Source organism: Puma concolor, chromosome D1 (assembly GCF_028749965.1).
Source record: "Puma concolor isolate L17-30 chromosome D1, mPumCon1.1.hap2, whole genome shotgun sequence".
Taxonomy (NCBI): domain Eukaryota; kingdom Metazoa; phylum Chordata; class Mammalia; order Carnivora; family Felidae; genus Puma; species Puma concolor.
In genome coordinates, this window is record NC_141676.1 from 94712458 (window position 1) to 94739528 (window position 27071).

Sequence of the window (27071 nt, forward strand, 5' to 3'; positions counted from 1 at the left end):
CTGTCCTTCTGCACCCGCACAAGAGAAAAGGAGAATGAAACCTGAGGCAGAACAGGGAAGGGCCTTACCTATGATGCCACCAACATCAAAGAGGGTAGACAGGTCCCCAGCCTGTTTGGCATTGAAATGAGCTATGCAAAACACAAATATGTGGTCAGACCTGGGGGCTCGGAGCAAACGTCCTGGAGTGCCACTGCCATAAGAACCCCTATAGAGCACCTGATTCGGTCCACTTCCTCCTTTTTCAGATGAAGGAGTGAAGAGTCATGGGGAAGTCATTGGCCAGGGTCACAAGTAAATTTGCAGCACTTTTGGACTGGACACCTTTCTGCCCCTCCATCCCATCCTGTAATTCCTTCTCCCCCTGCAGGTTGGCCTTGACCCCTTGGAAAAGCCTTCCCCTGAAAGCACTGGGATCTGGCCCATAAGAACCCTGTCCCACTGGGCCACTTTTACCCTGGGGACACAACTCTCACTGAGCCGCAGCTCAACCAGCCACATTCCTGCTCTGCTCCTGAACAACTGGCCTCCTCTGCCAGGAGCCTTCCCACCCATTTGAGACCTCTGCTAATAAACAGAGCCAGGAAGGAGACTCACAGGCAAATGGGGACCTCAGGTCTTAGCCCTTGTCCTAGGATTAGAAAAAGGAATGTCCAGAAGCTTGAGTTGTAGGTTAATCCTCAAGGTTGACTCATACAAGGCCACAAAACAAAGAGTCACAGTGTCCACGGAGCCACCCTGATGCTCTACTTCTATCTTTGAAAGAGGCCCTATGACAGGGCTGTTGGGCAAGATATGAGCTGGGATTTGGCCTTGCATAATCTGGCCTTGCAGCATCCCGTTCAGAGCAAGTACGGTGCATGTAAAGCAGCCTTGGCCCTCCCACAGGGCTTGGAGGGAGCAGCAAAGCCCTGGAGCAGAGGGCCTCAGCCCTGCAGGGCTCTGCGGTCAGGGGCGGGGGAGAGGGGGCCCAGAGGAGGGCAGTGCAGCTGACCTAGGCACAAGCCATCCATCCCAGGAGGCTCCCGGCAGCCCCTGGGGTGAGAAAAGCAGGCAGTGGGTAGCTCACTAGGCCCTCTCCTGGGGTTTGGGGAGGCATTCAAAGGCAGATCCTTCCTAGCACCATCTATCCACTCATCTGGGAGCCAAGCAGGCCTGAGGTGGGTGCTCCTGTACTTAAGGCTAGAGAAGTTAGGCAGGATTACAGAATAAAACTTGGGTGTTCCTAATCTCCAAGGAGGAGAGGTGGCTGGCATTGGGGTCTCTGAGGCTGTGTACAAGGTCTAACTTCCTACTTAACCAAATTTTTTTTTAGTCTCCTTTTGCCCTACGAGAGGTTCAGCAGACATCCTGCCCATACTCTGGAGTCACGCACATCCCATGACAGGTTTCCTCTCCCTGCCAAAGATGGCCTTGGCCTCCTCAGAGACCCCCATCCTCACCTCTTCTTCCCCTTTACTTACCCACATTGAAGATGTAGAGGGGCAGCCAGTAGAGGAAGGTGTAACTGACCAGCTTGGCAAAGAGCAGACACAAAGAGAACTCGACCACACCCTGGAGAGCATAACAGAAGGCATGAGGGAAGAGATACAAGAGATCCCTGGCCCAGGGTAGCCCCAGGGGCTGACTCAGCACCCCAGGGCTGCCACCACCTAGCCACAAAGCAACCTCAAGTACACCTCCATCCAATCCCAGTAAAAGCGATGTGCCTATGCTCCAGTGCTGTGTCAAGGCAAGCCTTCCATGTTACTCCCCCCAAGTTGGCTATTCACCCTAAGCATCTCATGTAAAGAAATTCTGGAAGCCATAGGTCACCCCGAGCATCCCCCTATCTCCTGACATCCAGCAGAGAAATCTAGAGAGCCTCTCTCTTCCCTCCATCCTGCAAGCTTCTCACCGGGATCCGGAGCGCCCCGAGGAAGCTGATGGCGGCAGGCTGAGTGCTTGGCTCCTTGGAGCATCTGGCGGGGGTCTCCAGGCTGCTCTCCTTGTTAGTGTACGGACCACTCCCAAGGTCCTCAGGGTTGTGCTGGTTCTCTTCCAACCCATCCTGAACAGAGATGAGCCCTTGCTGTGAGCACATTTGCGTACCACCTCCCACCAGCTGGAGGTATAAGCCACGTGAGAGGTAGGGGTTCCCAGGCTGGAAGAGGTACACGCTCCTCTCCTGGACTGAACTACCATCCGGCGAGGCCCGATCAGGCTGTCAGGGAGCCAACCTGAGGGCCTGACACTGAGCCCGTGAGGTAACCCACTGAGCTCATGGGTACATGAGCCCCTCCTCCAACTCCCTAGTCCCCTCTGGGACCTGTCTCTGAGGATGGATTGGCAGGGTGGGGGTCGGGCTGGGGGCACTCACACTCGTGTGGTGCTGAGGAGGCGTGCAGTCCACATCTTCAGGGTCTGAAAAAAACAACCCGCTAAGAAGCTTCCTGGCGGGCCAGCCCCCGCTCCCTAAGGTGGCCAGTCTACTTCCCAGCACAAGAGAGCCTGCAACCCAGGCTCGAGAGACACATTCTAAGTGTGGCTCCCCTAACAACCACCTGGGTCACTACTGCCTTGTGGACTTCCGTTCTCTTGCTACAAAGTGGCCACCCTGCCCGGCCTAGCTCTGTCTCCGAAGGCTGTCAGGGAATGGGGAAGAGGACAGGGAATGGGGAAGAGGACAGCGGATGGGGAGTGTCCCGTCACCCCCACTCTCCCCTTCTCACACTTCAGAGTCAGCTGGCACTTGCCGAGCACAACTACAGGCCGTGCGTCCCAACTGTACGTCTCACTGACACCTTAACCAACCCCCAACCCTAGGAAGTAGATGCTATTATTCTTAATTTACAAATGAGAAAACTGAGGCCCAGAGAGGTTGTCTGTCCCGGGCCACATACAGGTCCTCCAGCTCCACGACCAGTAATCCTCCCCCTCGAGCCAGCTGCCTTCTCTCAGACCCCGAGAGGAGAAGAGGGAGGTTCAGTTCTGAGCCCTGTGGGGAGGGAGGGGTCCGCTCACATTCGATGAGGAAGAGGAAGGTGATGACACCCATAGCAGCGGTGATGATGCCAGGCACCACAAACGACAGGCCCCACTGCTCATTCACCCAGATGCCAGCGATCAGGGAGCCCAGGATGTTGCCCACAGATGTGTGTGAGTTCCAGATGCCCATGATAAGCCCCCGCCTGGAGGGGAGGGAGCAATGGTGGGGAAAGGAAGGGGAAAGAAAGAAAGAAAGAAAGAAAGAAAGAAAGAAAGAAAGAAAGAAAGAAAGAAAAAGTCAGAGAAGCACAGGGTTCATCACAACTGCCCTGGACAAGTGCAAAACGCTGGCTGCCTCCAGCCTCCAAGCCCAAAGACAACCAGTCAGGGAGGAGGCGGAAGGCTTGCCTAGCGTCAAGCAAGTGGCAACAAGGCCTGGGGTCCTGCTCCCCTCTGCCAGCAACCAGAGGCAGCACACGCGGGGGCTTCCAGATGGAGCTCTCCCTGTCCTGAGGACATCAAGCCCCCCCACCCCCAACCCCACTATGGCTGCTGGTCCTCCACCAGGGCCACTCTGCCTCCAGGGGACATTGGCAAAGTCTGGAGATTTTGCACTGGCCCAGCCCCAGGTGTGCTACTGGCATCTAGTGGGTAGGTGCTGCTAAACCCCCTACAGTGTGTCAGGTGGCCCCACAGCAAAGAATGATCCAGGCCCGAATGTCGGTAGGGCTGAGCTGGACAATCTCTGCTCTAAAGCAACATTTTTTTTTTTTTTTTTTTTGCACGAAAGCCAGTTCAAGTATAAAATAATAATAATAATAACAACAATAATAAAGTTTTAACAGTCTCCATTTTTATCTTCATGCAAGATGAGAATTTGTCTGTTATGAGGCGAAAGCATAACTAAGGTCGCCTGTTTTTATGGATTAAAACCTTATCAAGGAGCAAATCGGCACTGCTTTTTAGTCACCAAATGTGACTAAACGTGAAAGTCAGCGAGACAGACACAGGTTCTAACCCTTCTCCCTGAAATTATACCGGGACCGTGAGTGACCTCCTCACTCCCCGCAGCCCTCCCAGGGTAACCCCCCTCTCCTCCTCCCTCGCCACACTCACTTCCCCTTCCCGAACCAGTTGCCAACGCAGGTCACCACAGAGGGCCAGCCTGTGGTCTGGACAAGCCCATTACAGATCTGCAGGGAGACCAGAAGTTAGTGGGACAGGCCTGGGCCGGGCAGCAAACTCCCAGCTCTGACCCCTCCCAGGCCGAGGGGTCTCCACGGCCCACCCTGCAAGTGCCCTCTTCCCTCACACACACCCTAATGCCACAGGTTGGTTTCTCCTCTGGCCCAAGATCCTTCCCTGCAGAGACCGAGCCCCTCAGGCATCTCAGGGACCTCGGGGTAGTGCTCAGTGCAGACTTAGGGAGGATCTGTGTGATCCTGAGAAGTGGGAAGTAGGACCCCAAGGCTCAACAGAGGAGCACTGGGCTGTGAAGAAGTTATCCCCAGCCCAAATCTGCCACCACCTGGGGGTGTCTGGGAAGGACTAGCAGCCTCTGCAATCCTTCCCATGATGGAGCAGAGGTCTGAATGCAAGACAGAGGCTCGTACCTGGATGAGCACAAAGTACCAGAGCATGTGGATGTTCCAGAAATATCCTAGGCCAAAGAGCGAGGTGAAGAGGCCACTGAGCAGCATTCCAGCTGAAAGGTAATAACGGAGGGGGAGCCGCTCCCCAAAAATCCCGCTGGAGAAGAGAGAGTAGGATTTGTGGTTAGTCACCATCTGCACTCCTCACCTCTGCCACATACTTCCTCCCCCCGCCACACCACTGACACAGCTCTGGCCCAGGTGACCACCAATGACTTCTGTGTTGCCTGCCACACGCCAGGGATGCTCTCCGGCCTCCACTCACTGGACTTCCCTGCCTTAGCTGCCACTGCTGAACATGCTCCTTAAAGTGTCTCCGTGGCCTCCTCCCCTCGCTCCCCTTGGCTCACCACTGGACATTTACTTTCCCTGGGGCACAGTTTCCTGCATCAGTTTTGTGGTTGTAACTACCACCTAGATATAAAATAGCTCCAACCACATATTTTCCATCCTGATCTCTCACCCTGCAGGATCACACCCAGATGCCTTCTGGACATCTTAACTTGGGTACCCCCGAAACATCTGCAACTCAACACCCTGAACTCTCCCTCCTTCCCCACTCAGTCCCTTGGCCTGAGCCCTCTTCTGAGTGAGTGTGGTGAGTGAGTATCTTCTGAGTGAGCTCCTCTTCTGAGTGAGTATCTTGAGCCCCTCCAGCCAGAGACCATGGAGCTTCCTGCTTCCTGCCTCCCCTCCCATGCCTTGCAATTCAGCCTCCAAGACCCTACCTCTTAAACAGTTCTCCAGGACATCAGCTCTCTTCAGCTCTATTATTGCTGTTCTAACTCAACTTCTCAAAGCTCATCTGGGCCATTGTCAAATCTGTTCCTAAGTGTGAGTGAGCAGGCCTTCAGTCTCGTCCTCCATCTGTACTATCTTCCATCATGCCCAGAATGATCTGTCTGAAATATCTGGCTATATCCGAACATGACACCCCTGGGGACCACCTTCAATGGCTCTCCTGTGCCCGCATCTGGCACACAATAGCCTGGCTCTTCAGCCCCATCTCCTGCCACTACTTCAAATTTTACTCTGTTATTAAAGCTGTTAGGAGTACACCCCCAGTCAGATCGTGCTGTTTCCCACCTGCCTTTCTTTGCCCATGCTAGTCCTTCTGCCCAGCTACTTCTCCACTGCTCTTCCTCAGTATCATCTCCTTCCAGAAGTCTTCCCTAACCCCTCTTCTCTAATCCCAGCTGGCATGAGGTGACTACCCCTGAGCCCCAGAGTGGCCTGTAGCCACCTCCCTCAGAGAGCCACCATACTGGTTTGTAACCAGCTGCTGATGAGTTGGGCACCTCCATTAGGCTGTGAGCCTTTGGAAAGCAGTACCCTACCTTTTCATCTTTGGTCCCTGGCAACAAACACCAGGATTGCTATGTAAAAGCCATGCTCGTTGGGCTAATTTAGGCCCAGGACAGGAGAGTGGTATTCCTTGCCATTTCTGTGTGCAGGGCTACCTTTGAAGGATCCCAGTTCAGGACAAGCCGTATTTGTCCAGCCACACCACCACCACTGTCATCTGAGAGAATAACCTCAGAAGGAGCATCCAGGAAAGACTTTCCAGGAAAAGAAGAGTCTGTCTGCCAGGTGACGGAGGCGGCCGGGTGACCATGGTAAGGAAATGAGGATGGCCAGGGGTTGGTGGTATGTGCCCAAGTCTTGGTCTCATTTCCACCTGGGGCGGGGCATCGGCTTTTTCTCTTCAACCCTGCTGCCCGCAGGTTCGTCAAGGGGAGGCAGCAGCTCTGATCCCCCCTGACTCGGGGACAGTCACAGGCTCTGCCAGTCTCTTACCTGATAAACATGCCGATGGCATAGGCCACAAGGAAGGCATTGTCCACGGCCCCCAGTAACTCCTTGTAGTTGTTCTTGTCTGAAAACAGATGGCAGAGACAGAAAGCTGGTGCTTGGCTGCCCCTGCAAGAAGTCCTTACCGGCACTGGACAAACTCTTCCTGGGGAGGGGAGCTGGGGAGTGGGGAAGAGCAACTTGCCCTGTTCGTACCAAAGGGAGCCCAGTCGCACCACGTAGTGTCGTTGAGACTGTGGCTGTCATTAATGGGCTTGATCAGCTCCGAGCAGTTCTGGTGCAGACGGCTCTGAAAAGGCAATAGGACGTGTGGGTCAGGGGTCATCAGCAAGCAATCTGCCTCCCCAACCACACCAGCACCACTGCCTCCCCACTGGGCTCCATGCTCCTTCGGCTGACATGACATCCTGCCTACTGTGACTGGTTATAGGGCAAGTGGCCGCATCAGGCCCTCAGTGAAGGGGAAGAGGAGTCTATGACCAGAGCCCATAGAGCCCAGGGTCCCTGCCCTCTCATTCCACCCACAGCCAGCAACACTGCTGTCAAAAGGAACACACAGGGAAAGTTCCATAGGAAGAACAACTACTGAGAATGGGGCTTGGCCATGGGAAGGGGTCGTCTCCTGACTATGGTTGAGGGAATAAGGATGGTTATGGGCCAAGTTCCAGACCATTCTACCAGAGTTTATTTCAGCTGAGGCCCAGCATCTCCTGCATTCTTCCTTACCACCAGGCCAGCCTCACCTTGACAACACTGATGGGCTTCCTGGACATGTGATAACAGGTATAAATGAAGAAGGTGAGTAGCAGGATGAAGCCTCGGAACCTGCAGGAAAAGGCAGGCATCTGGGTCAGCAGGAAGTTGGCCTCAGCCAGAAGCTCAGACACGGTATCCCCACGGGACTTGCTCTGGCAACCCCAGGGCCTCAGCACCACCAACTCTCTACCTTCAGTCTCCCCTCCAGACAGTTCCTTGGACAGAGGCCAAGGGGAGGGTAGGAACAGATGCCCGGGGTCCAGGGCACTCAGGGAGCCCTATCTCTCTGGTCCCACCTCCTGAGGCCCTTCAGCAGAGCTGGCTCAGTACCAGCACCCTAGACAACACAAGTTACGCCTGCCCCTCCCCCCACCCCCGACTCTTGTCACCCCCCCACACCTCTATTATCCTTTAACCTCGCCAAGGTCAGGACGCCTCTGTGTCTGCCTGTATGAGACATGGTGGCAGCGAAGTAGAATTGTTTTTAATAAGAATACCAGAAATGGTGGGAGCAGGTGGGAGGCTGACACTGGAGAAGGTCTGTCTCTAAAATGAGCTCAACTCCTCTCAAGCCTTGAACACAGCAGAGACAGCACCTGCTGCAGTCCAGTTAGGGCAGTAGCCAAAAGTGGGAAATCTGGTGACACAATCCACATCCTCTTCCCAGGCCAGATCTGGTCTATCCCACTGGACAGAAGGATCATTCTTTCCATCTGTGGCTCACACATCACATGTACCCTCTCCTACCCCCACTTCTCATCCCAAGGACCGGTCTGGAATGGAAAGAACAGTTCATCCAGGCACCACTGAAGTTTCCACCACACGCCCGGCCACTGCCCTTCTCCTGGGAGCCTGGGAAAAGGGCCTCGACGTCCTCCTGAGTCAGCGTCTGCGCCCCTAGCAGAGCATCAGCTGAGCTGAGTCAGCCACCAGGAGCCAGGAAGTACTTGGAAAATAGACCTCAAAACGGACCCCCAACCCAGGAGAAAAGGCTAGACATTAGGAAAGAGCCAGAGCCTTGGTTTATTCACGATCTCATGGAGAAGGGTGGGGAAGGGTGGGAGGGGCCCTGAAGCCCTTTCCATCCCTCGGTTCCATGAACCTGAAGGGCAGGACACCGGAGGCTTACTCTGACGTCTTTAGAGATCTGCCTCCAAACCCCAAACTCACTTCCCCCAGACATGTCATGAAGGCTACCGCTTGTGAAATACAAGGGAATTTCAGAAGAGCCTGAATTTAGGTTGGGCTCCCAGGACCCTTCTTACCTCACCCTGGACTTGAGCTGCCTACCTGGGTTCTCTGACTCCGTTCTCTCCACTACCTCACAGTGTATCTTCTGAAGAGAATGTAGTTACACACCCTCCGTCACCTGGCTACACATTTTTTCAGTGGCTCTCCATTCTGCTAAGAGTGAAGTTCCAACTATTTAGCCTGGATTTTATGCTTCTCTACAAACAGGTCCCTCTGGCTACCAGTTTCCAAGGTAGCCACAGAGGTCCTTCAGGGACTTGAGCCTCAGGGAATGTGGGGTTACTCCAAGTGACTGTTACAGTGACTGACATCGGAAGGCTTAGTGGCCTTCCAGGTCCCACCAATCGGCATATGCTTCATAATTCCTATGAAGGACTTGTTAATAATTCCAAGTTCAGGGACTTGTAAAATCTGGGGGAAATTCTCTGAGAAGGTGGCCCTTCTTCAAAGAGTAATGGATGAAAGAAAACTATACCCTGCAGATAACCGGTCTAGTGCCCTGGCTGGGAAGCTACTTGGTTCAGGAAAAAAGCTAAAAGCTTTGAGTGATGCTTCTAATGTATTGTGTAACCAAATGCAAGTTCCTAAATCTTTTCTCCCTCTGGTTTCCTCATCAGCTGCACATGGATGATAGCACCGACCACATCTATCTCAAAGACAGGTGAACACAACATTACTCTCACCCTAGCCCCTAGGTCCCCGTTGTACCATCTTTAAGATCCCCACCCCCGTCTGCAGGGCTCAGCTGAGCCTATCCTGGCTGCTACATGGATACAGCCACTGACCATGGAGACAAATCAGATTTCCTCTGGGTCTGAGAGATCCTTGTAGCCCCACTGAGGCTCCCGACTCTGTTCTCTCATGATAGGCCCAGCAGTGAGGAAGGCCTTTGCCAGCTAGAGAGCCTGGTGTTGCCTGGGAAGCCCTCTCAGGAGCTGGTGAGAGCCAACGAGGGGCCTAAAGGTCTAGCATGGTTTCCAGCCACACTGCTCTTCTCACATGCACTGCCCACCATCACTCTGCTTCAACTCCAAGCTTGTGACGTGATGGAGCAGAGACTCTGGCCTTCAGTGGCCTGCTCATGTGCTCCCTTGGGAGCGGATCCAGAGGATCCACAGGGGCCCACACTGGTATCCTCATCTGTGAGATTCCAGCCTGCCCCCCTCCAGCAGCCTTGCCTGCCCCTTCTCCCAGCTCTGACCCCAACCTCCAGTAGAAAACCTGATGCCCAAGAGAGCAGAAGGGCATGATTCTGGGGGTAGGGGGGACAGGAGGATCAAATGTGTTGTGATGCCAGGCCCGGCATGGATACCCTTTGGAACTTCCTTCCTGGACTCCAAAGAGGCAGTGGGATGAGCTCAGAATCCCATGGCTACCCGGGCAGAGCACCTGTTCACCCAATCCATCTTCACTCCACAGTCTTCCTTCCATTCCATTCTGCTTTAGCAGCTATTCTGAGGAAAAGGCCAAGGTGCCACGGTTCAAAGGGGACTAGGGTCATCAATCAGGTGAAGGGCTGAGCTAGGCTGAGGCAAAGGCTGCCAAACTCATAGTCTCTCACAGGAAAGATAGCGATGGTCGCTTGGGCGTGAAGAAGAAGTTTCACTTCTCTTCTCTTGAACCGTTTCTTCAGAATCAAGAGGCCCAAGGAAGGGAGCGGGGAAATATACACAGCTGGCCTGGGGAGGTGGGGGGTGCTGTGAGGGGACGGATGGCAGCCCGGGTGGCAGGCCAGGCTGGGCAAACATGCTAGGCACGAAGGAACGTGCACGGTGAGGCCCCCATACTGTTCCAGGTGAGGCCGGCTGTCCCACCATCCTCTAAATCCTTGTTAGCAAAAAGTGGCACTTTGCAGAGTCCCACCTCCCCCACCTCCCAACACTGGACACTCAGTGACTGGGCTAGATGGAGAGGCTAACGAGCTATCTCTTAACTGCCAGCTGACAGTCCAAATACCAACCTTATCAAGACTTTGCACTAGGACTTCTTCTGAGGTAAGGACAAGGAACAATGTGTCCCAAAGCAGCAAGGGGTTAAAAACAAACAAAAACCTCAAAGGACCTATTATCACCACCAGCACAACAACAAAAAACTCCAAGAAACAGCACAGCAGTAGGATATTGGCCTTGGGAGACGGTGGAAAGGAGCCCCCTTTCCGCAGTAGCTACCCAGTCAACACCCCACCCCCACCCGCATACCTGCATCCTGACTCCTTGCTTTGCGACCACATCGCTACCCCCCTGTAAGGCCAGTCCCTCATCAACCACTCCCTACCTCCCCCTGCCTCAGCCAGCGGCTGCTAGTAAGGGTCCGCTCAGGTAGCCATGTGACAGGCTGGGCTGGCTGTGGCTGCAGGTAAGCTTGGCACTTGCCCTGAGGAAAGGGACTCGGTGGCCTGTCCTTGGAAGTGCCCTGTTCTGGGACTCAGCAAATCTGCAAAGGATAGAGGCTGGGAACAGTAAGAACAGGCCGATGGCGAGAGTGCCACCACCCACCCCCTGCCAAATCCCCCACTGCCACTGGGAGACACCCTGGTAGGGGGAGGCCAGCCTGGAACAGACAGCATGGGGCAGAGCCCTGAGCCAGGCCTCCCAGCACACAGGATGGGACAGGAACAGGCCACATCTGGGAGGGCCCGTCAGGACTGAGGGCACAAACCCCTCTTGGGGGCAGAAAGTCAATCCAAGGAATCCTCTACTTGTTCCCCTTCCCCCAGCTGGGTCTCAGGAGCTTGCTCGGAGAGATCAATTTGACTCAGGGCTTGGTCCCAAGATCCTTTCCAGCCATTGGCAGGTAGCCACAAGAAGCCACAGGAGTTTATAGGATAAATGAATAGATAAGATAATGATCACTTTAAGGAAAGAAGAAAGCTTTGAGAAGGAAGCTCTGTAAGGGAACCCCCGAGTGCTCAAACAGAATGAAAAGACAAGGCTTTAAGCTACAGCTACAGCATGATGTTTTATTTGGGCAAGTGGAAAACGTGGAAGAGTGTGAGGGTTGGAAGGGTCTGGAAGAGGTGGTCAACGCTATGCAGACAGCACAGATGGAAATGTGCTGATGGTGGAGGAGTTGTGGTCCTGCCCAGCGATCTTCCTCTCAAGATTCTCTACGGGCCTAGCCCCACGCCTCACCCTCATCCACCACTCTCCTGAGCATGAAGGATCCAGGGTAGGGGGCATGAGCCGGAGGCCAAAAGGAGAACAGCAGTACTGCCCCTCCCCCACCACGACCCAAGGACCAACTCAGGCACAGCCAGATGGGGGAGTGGTGGGCTTCGGGGACTCTACCCCTGGTGTCCGTCCTCAATTCTGTTATTACTTGGGGACAGCTCCACTCTGATCTCAGCATTCGGTTGGTACAGTTTGAAGAAGAAATAAGGCCTTGACAGACCATTCCAGACCAGTTCCCGGGCTCTAGGTCAGACAGCCCCGCCCAAAGCCAGGGAGGTACCAATCTGCTCAGTAAGAAGGGAAAGAGGAAACAGCAGGGAGGAAGAGGAAGTAGAAGGCAGCAATCACGAGTGGTGGTGGGGAGGGAGGGCGACCACCACAGGGTCATGTGCTCTCAACCAGCTCTGACCCTGAGGGGCCCAAGGGGATGGGGCGGGAATAATAATTTTCCCTCCGGTTTCTCCTCCTGGATCTCCCATTCCTTTCCAGAGCAGCGCCTTGGCACCACAGCTCATTTTAAGGAGGCTTTCTGCTGCCCTTCCCAAGCACTTCTTTGCAGTTACCAGGAAAATCAGACAAGACAGCTGCTTCGCAGCACCTGGGGCCCCTGATCTGAGGCCACGACGGAATAGGGAAAAGAACGTCAGACTTAGACCCAACGAGGCTGAGTCCTGCTGCTTGCTGTGGCCTTGGGCAAGTTGTTTAACTCTCTAAGCCTCAGTTTGATCTTCTTTAAATAAGATAATAAGCTCCTGCACACAAGATTGTTATAGGATTAAATGAGATGTAATGGATGTGGAAGCATCTGGCGTACAGCGGGTTCTTGGGATGCATTTGAATGTCTTATGTGTCTACTAAGGGTGGGCTCTAGGATCTGGCAGTGTGAGCCCTCAGCAAACTCCGGAACGAGAGCCACTCAGTTTGCAGCCACCAGGCAGCCTCGGCCTCCAGCTCCCACGGGAAGGTTAGGGTGTGGGGAAAACAGTGACGTGGGAGTTCACAGCTCCGGCCTTCCTGAAGCCTTCCTCCTCCCTGTTCCTGCTCATCCAGCCGGGCCTCCTCCCACAGACTTTTCTTCTCCTTGTCTCGAGCGGTTCCCCCTCACAGGGCCCCAGGAAATGGGCCCAGCCCCGTAAGCACCAGCCACAGTCATCTCTGGCAAGGTGCCCACGTTGCCGGCTGCCCCCAGACATGCCCATGCAGACGCAAAGCAGAATTCTGGCAGGGCACCAGCCCGGTCCTGGGCTGGGGTGACTCTTTCAGCCATGAACAAGTTATCCACCCCATCCTGACACAGAGGGGGAAGGGCAGTAGTATTGGCTTCCTGGGCAGAGACCTCTCAGTCTCTGACTTTTGCTTGCACGCTTCCGGCTGCCTGTCTTTCTCAGCCTCGTCTCCAGGGACTGCTCCTTCCGCACCCTACGCCCCTGCCAGCTGCAGTTACACGTTGTTAGTCCTGAATAGACAGACTGTCTTCACTTCTGTGCCTTTGCTGGCTCCACGGCCTCCAGACCCAACAAGTCCAATGCTACTTTTCCCTCCTGGCGAGGCTGGATCCATCCCTCCCTCCACAGAACTGCCCAAGCACTTAGCAATGACCAAGGGCTAACTGTATGCCTGGCACCGGGCTAAGGGCTTTAAATACCTTCTCATGTAATCTCACCCAAACCCCGTGGTATAGGTACATCGTCATTTCCATTTTGTGGACAAGGACCTGGAGCCTTTTTACATTTATTTATTTTTGGGAAACAGAGTGAGACAAAGAGTAAGCGGGGAGGGGCAGAGAGAGGGAGACACAGAACCCCAAACAGGCTCCAGGCTCTGAGCTGTCAGCACAGAGCCCGATGTGGGGCTCGAGCCCGATGCGGGGCTCGAACCCGCGAACTGCGAGATCATGACCTGAGCCGAAGTCGGACGCTCAACCGACTGAGCCACCCAGGTGCGCCAGGACCTGGAGCCTTTAAAGGGTTAAAGTGATTTGTGTGAGGCCAAAGGGCCCTGTGATCTTTCCCCTCCCTCGCTCTCACCCAGAGGGCAGCAGAAAGACCCTGGGCCTGAGAGTCTGACAGACCTGGATGCAAACTCCAGCCCAGTCACGTCCCTAGCTACGCGGTATTGGACAAGCCACGTTACTTCTCTGTGCCTCCTTATACCCATACGTTAGGTGGCGAAACGAATAATCGCCTGGCAGTGAACTACAAACAAACAATGTCTGGCACAAAGTAGTAGAAACAGTGAGCAGAATAACAGTCAATAATTAATGTGTAGTCAATGCTTAACAGGAGCCTGGAACTGGTCTGAGTACTTTACACACTGTACCTCATTTGCTCCTCACGACAGTCTTGTGAGGTAGGTATTACCAGTGTCCTCACTTCACAGACAAGGTATCCAAAGCTCAGAGCCAGTCCACCCTCTGGTGTCCTAGTCTAGGGAGGTCTGCCTAGGTCAGCTTTCTTCACTTCTGCTTAATTGAAATGCCCTCCTTCGGGACCCATGAAGTAGTAAGTCCAAAAACTGCACACATCCTCTCTCCGGTTTGAGCCTCAGTTCCATCCAGGAAGGTAGGACCGTGTTTTCATCACTGCGGGCCTCAGAGTTCAAAATAATAATGTGCCTCCAGCAGGAAGTACGTTAACGTTTAGTGTTTGATAGGAGTCCAAACCTACACTCATCGGGAAAGAAGTGAAAGAACACTTCCTGAGTGCCACTGGAAGTCAAGGATTTTCACACATCATGATTATCCTCAGGAACCCACCTGGCTGGGGGGCGCCTGGATGGCTCAGCTGGCTGAAGCATCTGGCTAAAGCATCCGGCTCAGGCTGTGACCCCACAGTGCCTAAGTTTGAGCCCCACGTCAGGCTCGGCACTGACAGCACGGAGCCTGCTTGGGGTTCTCTGTCTCCCTCTCTCTCTCTGCACCCCCACCTCGGCACATCCTCTCAAAAATACAAAAAACATTTAAAGAAAAAAAGAACCCACCTGTTTTTTACTGATGGGGAAACCAAGGCTTAGAGAAGTTAACTGCACAGGGCATACAATTTCAATCCAGCTCCATCTTAAATCTGGGAGATGTTGGAGAACACAGGACATTGCTGGAGTCACACTTTCAAAAGTGTGTAAAGGACACGTGTGGTTGTAGAAAGCTGTGTTATGTGTATTCGTGAGCTCTTCTAAAATGCTGGTGTGGGGGCATCTGGGTGGCTCAGTCGGTTAAGCATCCAACTTCAGCTCAGGTCATGATCTCATGGTTCATGTGTTCAAGCCCTGCATCAGGCTCTGTGCCTAGAGTCTGCTTCGGATTCTGTGTCTCCCTCTCTCTGCCCCTCGCCCGCTCACGTTCTGTCTCTCTCTCACAAATAAATAAACGTTAAAAAAAATGTTTTAAATATTGGTGTGGGACAGGCTGTTTACCGTTATCTACCCTCCCAACCCCCTTTTCTCTAAAATGTAAGTTATTTGGTTAAAGGACATAAGTAATGTGTATGAATGAAACTCTGTTAGGAACAACAGTGGCAGATAGGTACGACTTGGTGTATACAGTGATGAGATGCATTTTTGTTTATTAAGAAGAAAAAAAGGAAAGTAATTTATACAAATGTAAAATGACGGGTCATTCCGGAATAAGAAAAAGGACAATGAGGGATAAAACCTGACTAGATAAATGTGTAGGTTTGTGAAAAGAGAATTTGACTTGCCTTAGATTATAGTGTGTGCAAATGATGAGTCTGAACACAAGTAATTATGGTAAAATTCTGTTAAAATCTGGCACAGTTTTTATTTTATTCATACTATTTTCAAAAAGAGGCTCTAGTTCCTTTAATATCAAATATGTCAGTGCAAAAGTAGAATTTGGTTTTTGTTCTGTTAAAATGACAACATTTTTTTGACCATTGGTTATTGGTCTGCTCTTAAAGAAAGGCTGTAAAATGTTATGCTCTTACCTCCTGTGTAATCTGCCTACATGGCAGAATTTGTGTGTCTTCACAGAATAATTTTCCACACTTTTTAAAACAAAGATTTCCCGCTTAGGAAATGACTTAAGTTTCCTTACAATGTGACTTTCTATGTTTATTTTTTCATGTATTATTGTCACTTTCTTTTTTTTTTTTTTTTTTAATTTTTTTTTTCAACGTTTATTTATTTTTGGGACAGAGAGAGACAGAGCATGAACGGGGGAGGGGCAGAGAGAGGGAGACACAGAATCGGAAACAGGCTCCAGGCTCTGAGCCATCAGCCCAGAGCCCGACGCGGGGCTCGAACTCACGGACCGCGAGATCGTGACCTGGCTGAAGTCGGACGCTTAACCAACTGCGCCACCCAGGCGCCCCCTTATTGTCACTTTCAAGTGGGTAGACAAGAACTATTTCTTAGGCACTCATGATAAGCATTCAAATGTCTTAACAACTTTTGATTTTTGCCTTCCCCAAATCAAGTCCTACGTGCAAAATAAAATTTCCTGGATATCTTTTATACCTAAAACTATCTATGAGATGTCCAAGAGGGCCCCTAGAAAATCACAAAGATTTGTGGGGTTTTTTTTCACTTTTTAAAGAGAGAGGTGCTACAAATAATTAGGTTTATTTGATATGTTGCTACTGACCAACTGCATGAAAATAACTGTGAAATCAGAAGAGACTCAGCCTTCTCTAGGTTAAATTTCTCGAGGTAAAAGGTTATTATTTACATAAATATTTCACAAATTGCATGCTGTATGAGAAGTTTCTACAGATCTCTCAGTGCCCTCTGGGCCCATGATCTGCCACCATGTATCAGCACCCCCAGTGGTGCTTTGCCTGATGATAACAACACAGTGTTACCAGTCATGGTTTCAGTTATGATTTAAAATGTTACCTGGGCTGCAATCCTACTTTAATTTGAACCTAACATCTGCTAAGTCAGTGGTTTTCAACTCAGGATGCACATCAGACTTTCCTATGGAGTTTTATTAAAATTCAGATGTGAAGGGGCACCTGGCTGGCTCAGGTGGAAGAGTGTGCGACTCCTGATCTCAGGGCCATGAGTTCGAGCCCCACGTTGGGTGTCGAGATTACTTAAATAAACAAAATGCAGCTGCACAGGACTTACTCCAGACTTACTGAATCTCTTTAGTTGATATTCTTGGCACATCCTTGGTATATTATATAAATTCTGTCTCAGGATTTTTAAGGATCTCAAGATTCTTTTCCTCTATAAAAATTGTGTTCGTTCATTTTTATAAATCAGGTGTCATGTTCACCATCTTTGAATTTACCTTACTACGTTTTAAGACATTGTCTAGATTTTTAATTGGCCTTATTTTGTTTTGCATATCTCAGGAACAACCAAATTTCCTGGGTAGCCACATTATTCTTGTCATGAATTCTCATCAGGTTGTTCACTTTTGAAAATTATCGTAGTAAGTTAATTCATACCTTTTAACGTCTCTGTCACCTACAGACAAATTTTTATTTTACTCTGCTGTTGCAGCTGCTGCTTCCTAAAGGCTCTTCAGTCAGCTATGGGCCAAAGGTTTTATCTCTACCAATGAAGAACTAACTGTCTCAGAAAGACACTGCACCAGGCACTTATTCTTGTGTATAGGCTTCCCATGGCACAGCTCACACATCTTTAAGAACATACCAGTGGAGGGAGTCAGGATTTCCAGAACTCGAGTGAAGAAGCAGATAGGTTTATGAGATTGCTAACCCGAGATTCAGTGGAATGAGAATTAATGATATAGACCTAAATGAACTGATGAGGGATGGCAGTCATTTATGTCTGGAATATTATTAAGGTTAGAGTGTTTGATGATATGTAAGGAAGCCCTTTCTATTTCTTCTTCAGCTGTCTATAACCCAAAACACTTTAGTACATTCTGTTTTTTGTAAACTGAAATGAAATACTTGCAAATATCTTCTTCTCCTTACCTGACCACCATGCCCCCTAAATTCAGAAACTTTTGTTGAGTCTTCCTGCTTTTCGTAGCAATATGGTTATTAGCAAAAGCTCAGTAAGAATCCATCCTTTTTAAATTTTTTCATTTTCACTTAATTTTTTAAGCTTATTTATTTATTTTGAGATAGAGAGCATGAGCAGGGGAGGGGCAGAGACAGAGGGAGAGAGAGAGAATCCCAAACAGGCTCCACAGTGTCAGCACAGAGCCTAATGTGGAGCTGGAGCCCACAAAGCGTGAGATCATGACCTGAGCGGAAATCAAGAGTTGGATGCTTTGGGGCACCTGGGTGGCTCAGTCAGTTGAGCGACCGACTTTGGCTCAGGCCATGATCTCACGGTTTGTGGGTTCGAGCCCTGCGTTGGGCTCTGTGCTGACAGCTCAGAGCCTGGAGCCTGCTTCGGATTCTGTGTCTCCCTCTCTCTCTGACCCTCCCCCACTCATGCTCTGTCTCTCTCTGTCTCAGAAATAAATAAACATTAAAAAGAAAAAAAAAATTTAAAGAGTTGGATGCTTAACCTACTAAGCCACCCAGGTTCCCCTGTCTTTTTTTTTTTTTTTTTTAAACCAGGATGTAATTAGAAAAATTGGTTATATAACCAAGGCTTTGCCTGGGCTGTCATATTTGACAATGATGATCGCTTAATCAGACATAACCAGCCCCATTTAAGGAACGAAGACTGCCTGCATGGAGCCAATACTAATAAAACCCTCCCAAGAAACCTGGCTTACTGTGTTCTCTTACAGGCAAATAAGGAACGTTATTCCCTGGCAGGCCCAGGGGTCTTAGAATATCTCCGGGGCTTCGAGTAAAGAGGAATTTGCCCAAATTTATAGGTACAGCAGGCAAAACCTAGTGTAAAGACCAGTGTCTTGGCTTGACTTCCAATCTCAAAACAGTAAATAATACAGAGATAGATAGATAGATAGATAGATAGATAGATAGATAGATAGGGGCTTTTTAAAGGCCAATCTAAGATTCCTTACGAAAACTTCTAGCAAAGCAAACTTAACAAGGTCTATATTACAGATTAACACTATTGGTGCACCTATATACATAATCAGATCAAATTTAATGAGATCAAACTCATTTTGTGATTAAGAACAATCTTTGAGGGGCGCCTGGGTGGCTCAGTCGGTTAAACATGCAATTTAAGCTTGGGTCATGATCTCACAGTCCATGAGTTCGAGCCCTGTGTCGGGCTTTGTGCTGTCAGCTCAGAGCCTGGAGCCTGCTTCAGATTTTGCGTCTCCCTCTCTCTCTGTTCCTCCTCTGCTCGCACTCTGTCTCTCTCTCTCTCTCAAAAATAAATAAAGAATAAAAAAAAAATTTTTTTTAAAAGAATAATCTTTGAGACTATTTTTGATCAAAGCAGGGGAGACTGTAGAAAAAAAATGTTTCACTGGAAAACTGTGTATTATCTAGAGGACACCCCTCCAATTATTGAATTCTATCTAGCCTTTCACTGACTTTGGGCTATAATTCTTTGAAGTGGTAGGTAACTGATAAGTCATACAAACTATGTGTATGAAACGACAGTCTCAGATTAATAGCCTTTTCTCCCTCCCAACCTGTGGAAAAACCAGTTTTGCCTCAATATTCCTGACTTATAAATGGGCATGCTCTTTGGATACTTCTTTTTAAAGGTTATTTTATTTTGAGAGAGAGAGAGAGAGAGCGCTCACACGGGAGGGGCAGAGAGAGAGGGAGAGAGAATCCCAAGTGGGCTCTGCACTGTCATCTCAGAGCCCGATGCAGGGCTCAAACTCACAGACCGCACTGTGAGATCACGACCTGAGCCGAAATCAAGAGTCAGACGCTTAACCGACTGAGCCACGCTGGTGCCCCTGGATTTTTTTCAAATTGTGGTAAAATGCACAACACATGAAATTTACTATTTTTAAGTGAACAGTTCAGTGGCAGTAAGTACATTCACATTGTTGTGCAACCATCGCCAGCATCCATCCCCGGAACTTCTCATCTTCCCAAGACGAAACTCCATGCCCGTTAAACACTAACTCCCTATTCCCCTCTTCCTGAACTTTTTCTTAACTGATCATAACATCTTCTGGCGCCCTCATTATGAGTAAAATAAAATCTTTACCACATGTTCATTTTTATATCCTATCAGAGTCATGTTTTCATCTTTTTCTGAAAATATCTCTTCACAGTCCTAAACTCAAGAAAAATCAAATACATAACGGAAATGAGCAAAAAAGGCTGGAAGTGGTGAGGGCTGTCACCAGTGAGGGCGGCCACCGACTGCAAAGCACTGTGGGTGATCAACCATCCCAATTTGCCCAGGACTGAGGGGGCTGGGTATATAGGGTTTTCCATCTAAAATTGGAATAAGTCGGACATCTTAAGAGCACCCATGCTCTGGAAAAGTACTCCTCAACCCCTAGTAATATAATCTGAGAATTTAGGCCTGACGTCTGTTTTTCCAGAGGAGCCAGGAATCTGGGTATGTCAAATTTTACAATTTATAAATGATGGCAACTAACCCAATGTTAAAAATAAACACGGTGCAGACCTCCCAAATCGCTCCAGTGGTGGCCTCTGATGAAGAGGGGGCTGAAGGCCCTCCACCCACCACACACCCCAACATGTTGTGGCCTCCACAGCCTCCCCCTATTTGGTCAGGAGGAAAGCTACTGCGGAAGCCCCCGCACTCATTGTTGGGGTGCTAAGGGGCGGCTGAGATCAGAGAGGTATGCCCTCCCCTGGTATGTCTCTTGGGGCCTGGACCCCCTCCCCTCCCCCCAGGTGAGGTCCCAGGACCACTGAGTTCTGGCTTTTGTGTTATTCAAGGAGTAGGAGACAACAAAAGGGCCACTCAAAACTCCAGCTCCCCCTGGCCTCCGTTCCCCGGCAAGCCAGCCCAGGCCAGGTGTGAGGCTGGCCCCGGAGCGCCCCCGGACGCAGGCAGCTGCTCCCCCTGCCCCGGCCCTGCTCACCAGCTGTCCCTGGAGAAGGCGCGGAGGAACCAGACACCCGGGGCCAAGGCAGACCGCATCGCGCCGGCCGGTGTCCGAAGCGGAGAGGGTGGCCGAAGATGGGGACGGCGCGGGGCGTGTGTCCTTCGCTGGCAGACTGCCGGGTTTAAATGCCCCGCGGCTCGGCCCGCCCCGGCTCCGCGGCCGGACGCCTGCAGCCCCCGCCCCCTTGCACCTGAAGGCCCTCGGGGTCGGGCGGCGCGCAAACCGCCCGGCCAACCTCCTCCGGCACCTGCATTTTCTCCCGCTCAGTCTCCAGGCTAGCGACCGACCGCCCTCAGAGATTCTAAGGGCTCCTCCGTCGGCCTTTTACTCTCTGCTCACTTCCCTCCTGGGCACCGAAAGCGGCGAGCCCAGACTAGCCAGCTGTACGCGACCTTCCGTCCGCCCGCAGCCTGTTCCTGAAGCGCCCTTCTCTCCCGAGGAGCGGCTCCCGACACACACCGGGAAACTGAGGCACGCTGGGAAACCTGACACCCAGTGGTCCCCAGCATTACACTGACCTGAGTTGGGGCGCACCCTCAGAGCAAAGGAGGTTTTCAGGGAGCTATGATGTTGGCCCAAATATATCTCCCAGGCCTGGCAGGGGCTTCCTGTCCCACTCAGGTTCCAGGCTGTGTATTGAGCCAGGCAGGATTCTAGCATTCCCCTTCCCCAGAAGGACTGGCCTTCCACGCACTCTTGCAGGGACAATCTTGCAGCCATTCCTTCTCTCCCTTCTGGAGGCGAGCAGCCAGGCAGCAATGAAGGAGCACAGAATTCTGTGCCTTAAAAGTGCTCTGCAGGTAGCCTAAAGATTTCCAGGGTGTTTCCATCTCTAAAGAGAAGACATTGTGGGGCACCTGGGTGGCTCAGTAGGTTAAGGGTCCGACTTGGGCTCAGGCCATGATCTCCAGGTTGGTGGGTTTGAGCCCCACATGTGGGTCTGTGCTGACAGGTCAGAGCCTTGAGCCTGCTTTGGATTCTGTGTGTCCCTCTCTCTCTGCCCCTCACGCTCCCCAACTGTCACCCTCTCTCTCAAAAATAAATTTAAAAAACCATTAAAAAAACTTTTTTAAAGAAGATATTGTGAGATCTTTGGACACAAGCCCACAGGTGAATTGTACGGGGGGGTGGGGGGGTAGAGGAAGCATTCACTTGGAAAATAAAGTTGTTAATAGAGCATAAAATAGAAATGGGTCTGTGCAAATTGGCTTCAGCCCCAACACCGCACTGCCCCCAAGTCCTAGGGGTGGCCAGACCCTACGCGCAAGGTCAGCAAAAGAAGGCAACAATTCCACCAAACAGGTCAGGGCCCAGAATGAAGGGCCTGGCTGTTCCCAGCCCTAGAATCAAGCAAAAAGAGGGTAAGCAGAGTTGTGAAACCCTGTTGATGCCAGGCAGTCAGAGGCTGAGGTCTGGTGGCAGAAATGAAGACAACAAGGAGAGGACAGGAGGTAAAGGGGTGGAGAGAAAAGAGGAAAGGAGGCGGAAGGAGCCAATGCTAGATTAGGTGCAGTACAGAGAGGTGAAACACCAACGGGAGAGCATAGCAAACAGCAGCTAACTTAACCCCCGATTATACCACTCACTATGCCTAGATGTCCATTCATTTCATTCTCACAAGTCAGTGAGATGGGCATTATCCATCTGGGATCCATTCTGGTTTACCTGGTATAATCCCAGGAGACACCTGATGTTTCAGAATGTATGACAGACCAGTTCTGGGGTCAGCAACACCCAGTAGACATTAGGCCTGAAAGAAAGCAGGTTGGGTAGAAAACAAACTAGAATACTGAGCTGATATCCCCAGGAAGACAGCTACTTGTTCCTAAGGGACTAAAGAGAAGGATAGAGTTGAAATACAAATGAGCCAAGGAAGCCGCTCAGTTACTCGATGCTATACGGGAGGAGAACATGGACATCACTTGAGGAATGGAGGGGACCATCTCCATGGCTCCAGAGGTGCCACCCAGTCTTCAGTGGTGTGGAACATCTCTTTTGATTTCAGACAGTAAGAAGACAAGTAATAACTCTCATCACTGCTCGTTTCGCATGCCTCTCAGGAGACATGGTGTTTGTGCCTCTTAGCGGACCATGCTTGCCTGGGGCTGGAGCTCTCAGAGAGACATTACTAATATGCCCTCGTCGTGGTATGGCTAATGTGCCCGGAGTGCCAACAAGTAGCTGGGAGCAGGGCCAGTCCTGAGATAGTCTTTGCCTTGTTCCAGTTCCTTCCCTGTGAGTTCCAGCCACATACTCCTGTTCAGGGGCCAGGATGGCAGCTTGGTAATGTCTTTGGTAATAATAGACTCTTACCAATGTCCCTTACTTGCTCCTGTGGGTGAGCGGGACAATCTCCTTGTTTCCTGCAGCTTGGGGGAGTGACAAAGAGGATGTTATGGCTCAGATAATCCTTTCACTCACCTACACAAGCTCTCCACTCTTGACTCACCTTCCTGTTCTCTGGCACCCTTACACACTCCTCAAACCCTGCAGGGTGCGGACAGCAGTATCTGATGGCAATAAGAAGGGAATGGATGAGTTACTGAATCTGAAACTAAAGGAAAGGATATCTAGTTCTTATTGTGGATAGTCCTCCATCATTTGTCAAAAATGCTTACTGTGGTTTAGGGGCACCTGGGTGGCTCGGTTGCTTGGGCGTCCGGCTTCAGCTGGGGTTGTGATCTCGCAGTTCGTGGATTTGGACCCCACGTCAGGCTCTGTGCTGACAGCTCGAAGCCTGGAGCCTGCTTTGGATTCTGTGTTTCCCTCTCTCTCTGCCCCTCCCCTGCTAGCGCTTTGTCTCTCTCTATCTCTCAAGGGTAAATAAACATTAAAAAAAAATGCTTGCTGTGGTTTAGTATCATGCGCTTATAGGACAGGAGATGGCCTTTTTGTTCATCAAATGCCAGTTCTTACTGCTAGCGAGTGTCACTGATCACCCACAGGACTTTCTGGGTAGCCAGTAAGCTGTACTGGCCCTTTTAGATATGGCAACAGCATCCTCCCTGTTTTTTTCTAAGGGACCCGGAGACCCAAAGGCTGGAGGAAGCCTATGAGAAGTGCCATGAGAATAAGCCATTAGGCAACAGAACTCCAAAATCCAACCACACACATACAAGTGTTATTCTCACTGCCCTCCTCCCCACTTTTGTCTTACTAAACAGAAAGTGGCATCATTTTTTATGATAATTATTGTGAAATTTCTTGATAGAATCAAGACCCAGACCCTTGATTAATGGGGTAGGAGTTGGGATATTAGGGGACATAGAGATTATCCAACCTTTTAAAGAATCAATTTCAGGGTGCCTGGGTGACTCAGTCAGGTAAGCGTCAGACTCTTGGTTTTGGCTCGGTCATGATCTCAGTTGGTGAGTTCAAGCCCCACATCGGGCTCTGCACTGACAGCTAGCTGCAGAGCCTGCTTGGGATTCTCTGTCTCCCTCTCTCTCTGCCCACCACCCCCACGCTGTCTCTCTATCTCTCTCTCTCAGAAATAAACATTAAAAAAAATAATAAAGATTCAAGTTCATATTAGGCCTTTTTATTAAGATGCTGAGTATTGTAGTGAAAACAACATAGGCTTTGAGACAGAGTCGATCCTAAGATATTACTACTTCTCTGAACCTCAGTTCTTTCAGCTGTGAAATGTGGGTCATAATATCTACTCTGAAGGGTGGCTGTAAGAATTAAAAATTGTGCACATAAGAGAACCTGGGTGGCTCAGTCAGTTGAGCATCTGACTTTTGATTTCCATTAAGGTCATGATCTCACAGTTTGTGAGTTTGAGCCCCACATTGGGCTCTGTACTGACAGTGTGGAACCTGCTTGAGATACTCTCTCTCTCTCTTTCTCAGCCCCTCCCCTGCTTGTGTGCTCTGTTTCTCTCTCCCAAAATAAATAAACTTTAAAAATTCTGCATATAAAAAGTGCCTGGCCAGATTAAGTAGGTTTGGTAAGTGGAGCACTGATTATTATATGTGCATGAGATATTGCCTACAATGGACAGACACCAATGGTCACTACAAATGAGAATAAAACATAGGGGTCAAGATTGGAGTCCTTAAAAACCACCAATGAGTATAGCAAATACGTTTGACTTGTAAATCCTTAATATCCTATGTGTGTATATGTGTTTGTGTGTGCATGTGTATGTATATGGGTATCTGTGTATATATGACTTTACTCAGTGAAGTTATTGTAAGCATCATGATAACATATGTTGAATAATTTGAGGTTGACAAGGATGGATGTATGGGTTGAGTAAAGTGTCATAAAAAAATGAAAGAAGCTATTATTATTTCAAATATGTCAGATGCTGACATTTCACTAAAAAGAACTGCAATTAAATATCTTCTAGCTGGGGCGCCTGGGTGGCTCAGTCGGTTAAGCGTCCGACTTCAGCTCAGGTCATGATCTCCTGGTTGATGAGTTTGAGCCCCGTGTCAGGCTCTGTGCCGACAGCTCAGAGCCTGGACCCTGCTTCAGATTCTGTGTCTTCCTCTCTCTCTGCCCCTCCCCGACTCATGCTTTGTCTCTCTCTCTCTCTCTCTCTCAAAAATAAATAAACACTGGGGGGCCTGGGGGGCTCAGTCAGTTAAGTGTCTGACTCTTGGTTTGGGCTCAGGTCGTGATCTCATGAGTTCGAGCCCCATATTGGGCTCCATGCTGACAGCACAGAGACTGCCTGGGATTCTCTCTCTCCGTCTCTCTCTCTGCCCCTCCTCTGCTCTATCTCTCAAAATAAATTAAACAAACAAACAAACAAATAAATAAATAAATAAATTCTTCCAGCCAACACAGTCAAAAGATAGAGACAAGCAAAGTGACCATGTACCCCAAAAGATTTTGTTTCATTGAAAAGACAATGTTCTGGAAGGGTTTGGCCAAGAAAGTTCTAGCCTTGATATAAATGATCAAAAGTAAGGGCTTCAGTCTCTTCAAGGCAGGACTGATGGATGGTTCATACTGGCCAGAAGAATGGTCTTTAAAGGAGACTACTGTCAGCTGAACAAGGAGGCGGCCCTGCTCTCAAATGGTCAACCAGTGATGGCAGCAAATATATATGAGCGTGACCTAAAAGCAGGAAAGGGAGGAGCAGATTGAGGAAGCAGTTAAATCATTAGTCTCCCAAAGTCATTTTTGGGGGGGGTATGTGTGCAGAAATAAAAAAAATATATGGTAATGACAAAAGTGAGGTGGCCTCAGGCAGCCTAGTCATGCAAGCTGAGGACAATTTTTGGCTGCTCTGGTATCTGGAAGTAACAAGTCACTCATCTATTCATTTAATAAACACTTGTTAAGTGTCAACTATGTGCCAGGCACAGCACTCTGCTAGAGATACATTGATAAATAGGACAGGTACTGCCCCTACCCTCAAAGGATTTACAGTTGAATGGGACAGAGATGGATAGAGACACAATTCCACCTCAAAGAGCTCCAGTAGAACAAATCAGTTCAAATAAGAAATAGCTTGTAGGATTATGTTCATTCTGCTATGGTGGCACTGAGAAAGGGTCAGATAACTGGGAAAGTCTTGAAAGGCTTCACAGCAGGTAATACAAGAAGCAGAACTGAAGTACAGCTAGGTGACTGCCAAGTAGAGAAGAGGAGACAGGAGCAGCAGAGTGCACAGGCACTAGTGTGTGCTCAACAAGGAAGCACAAAAAAGCAAGATAGATATATTTAAGTGGTGCATGTGAAATCCATGTAGCTGGAGGGTGGCATGTCCAAAGTGTGGAGCTGCAGAAGTTAGGACTGTTATACCTGGTTGTAAGATACTGAAGAGCCTTGAAAGTCCATGTTAAGGGCTTGGGATTTTAGCCTTTGGACAGGATATGATGAGGAGGTTTTTTTTTGTTTTGTTTTTTTTTTTAATTTTTTTTTTTCAACGTTTATTATTTTTGGGACAGAGAGAGACAGAGCATGAACGGGGGAGGGGCAGAGAGAGAGGGAGACACAGAATCGGAAACAGGCTCCAGGCTCTGAGCCATCAGCCCAGAGCCTGACGCAGGGCTCGAACTCACGGACGGCGAGATCGTGACCTGGCTGAAGTCGGACGCTTAACCGACTGCGCCACCCAGGCGCCCCAATGAGGAGGTTTTTAAGGAGGGTTGAGACATGATCGGATTTATGTCCTTAGAGGAGAAATGGCCACTTGAAAGCTCTTTGTGAGATTTCTCGTTCTGGATCAAGATGGAATAGACTCAATTCTCCCTACTCTCACTAAATGCTGAAAACCCTGGGCATTATATATATATAGCAACATATACATGACTCTGGATGAGCTAGGAAAAGATCTGAGGAGAGACACAGCAGTGATTTGTCTGTGTTTGCTTTTTGCTTCATCTATCTGAACTGGATGTTGGAGAAGCCAGCCATCTGGAAGAGCCAACAGCACAAAGAAAAAGAAAAAAAGAAAAGCCAGCTATATCTAGTTAAAGGATCCAGATGGGGGTAGTCTAGCAATAGCCACCCTACTCCCACCAAACACCACAGAAAACATCGCAGCCCCTTCCCACTCCTACCAGCAAAGGCAAAGCAGGGAGCCTC

The 27071-nt window shown here is 50.0% G+C and overlaps 1 protein-coding gene across 3 annotated transcripts in view; it reads right to left on the bottom strand.

The window, feature by feature from the left end:
* SLC37A2 (solute carrier family 37 member 2) overlaps positions 1 to 21128 on the bottom strand; it is a 25600-nt gene extending 4472 nt beyond the window's left edge. The window contains exons 1-11 of one of the 3 annotated variants that reach the window (XM_086678776.1): positions 21041 to 21128; positions 7175 to 7256; positions 6627 to 6720; positions 6417 to 6495; positions 4581 to 4716; positions 4084 to 4160; positions 3004 to 3170; positions 2360 to 2403; positions 1898 to 2050; positions 1464 to 1554; positions 69 to 131 (exon numbers count right to left, since the gene is read on the bottom strand). In XM_086678776.1, coding sequence (XP_086534902.1) covers positions 69 to 131; positions 1464 to 1554; positions 1898 to 2050; positions 2360 to 2403; positions 3004 to 3170; positions 4084 to 4160; positions 4581 to 4716; positions 6417 to 6495; positions 6627 to 6720; positions 7175 to 7204 — 934 coding nt within the window. In that variant the 5' untranslated portion in view covers positions 7205 to 7256; positions 21041 to 21128. Of the gene's footprint in view, positions 1 to 68; positions 132 to 1463; positions 1555 to 1897; positions 2051 to 2359; positions 2404 to 3003; positions 3171 to 4083; positions 4161 to 4580; positions 4717 to 6416; positions 6496 to 6626; positions 6721 to 7174; positions 7257 to 20498; positions 20975 to 21040 lie in introns of those variants that run through there. The other 2 variants (XM_086678775.1, XM_025928049.2) reach the window with 2 other exon arrangements.
* Between the last annotated feature and the right edge of the window lie 5943 nt (positions 21129 to 27071).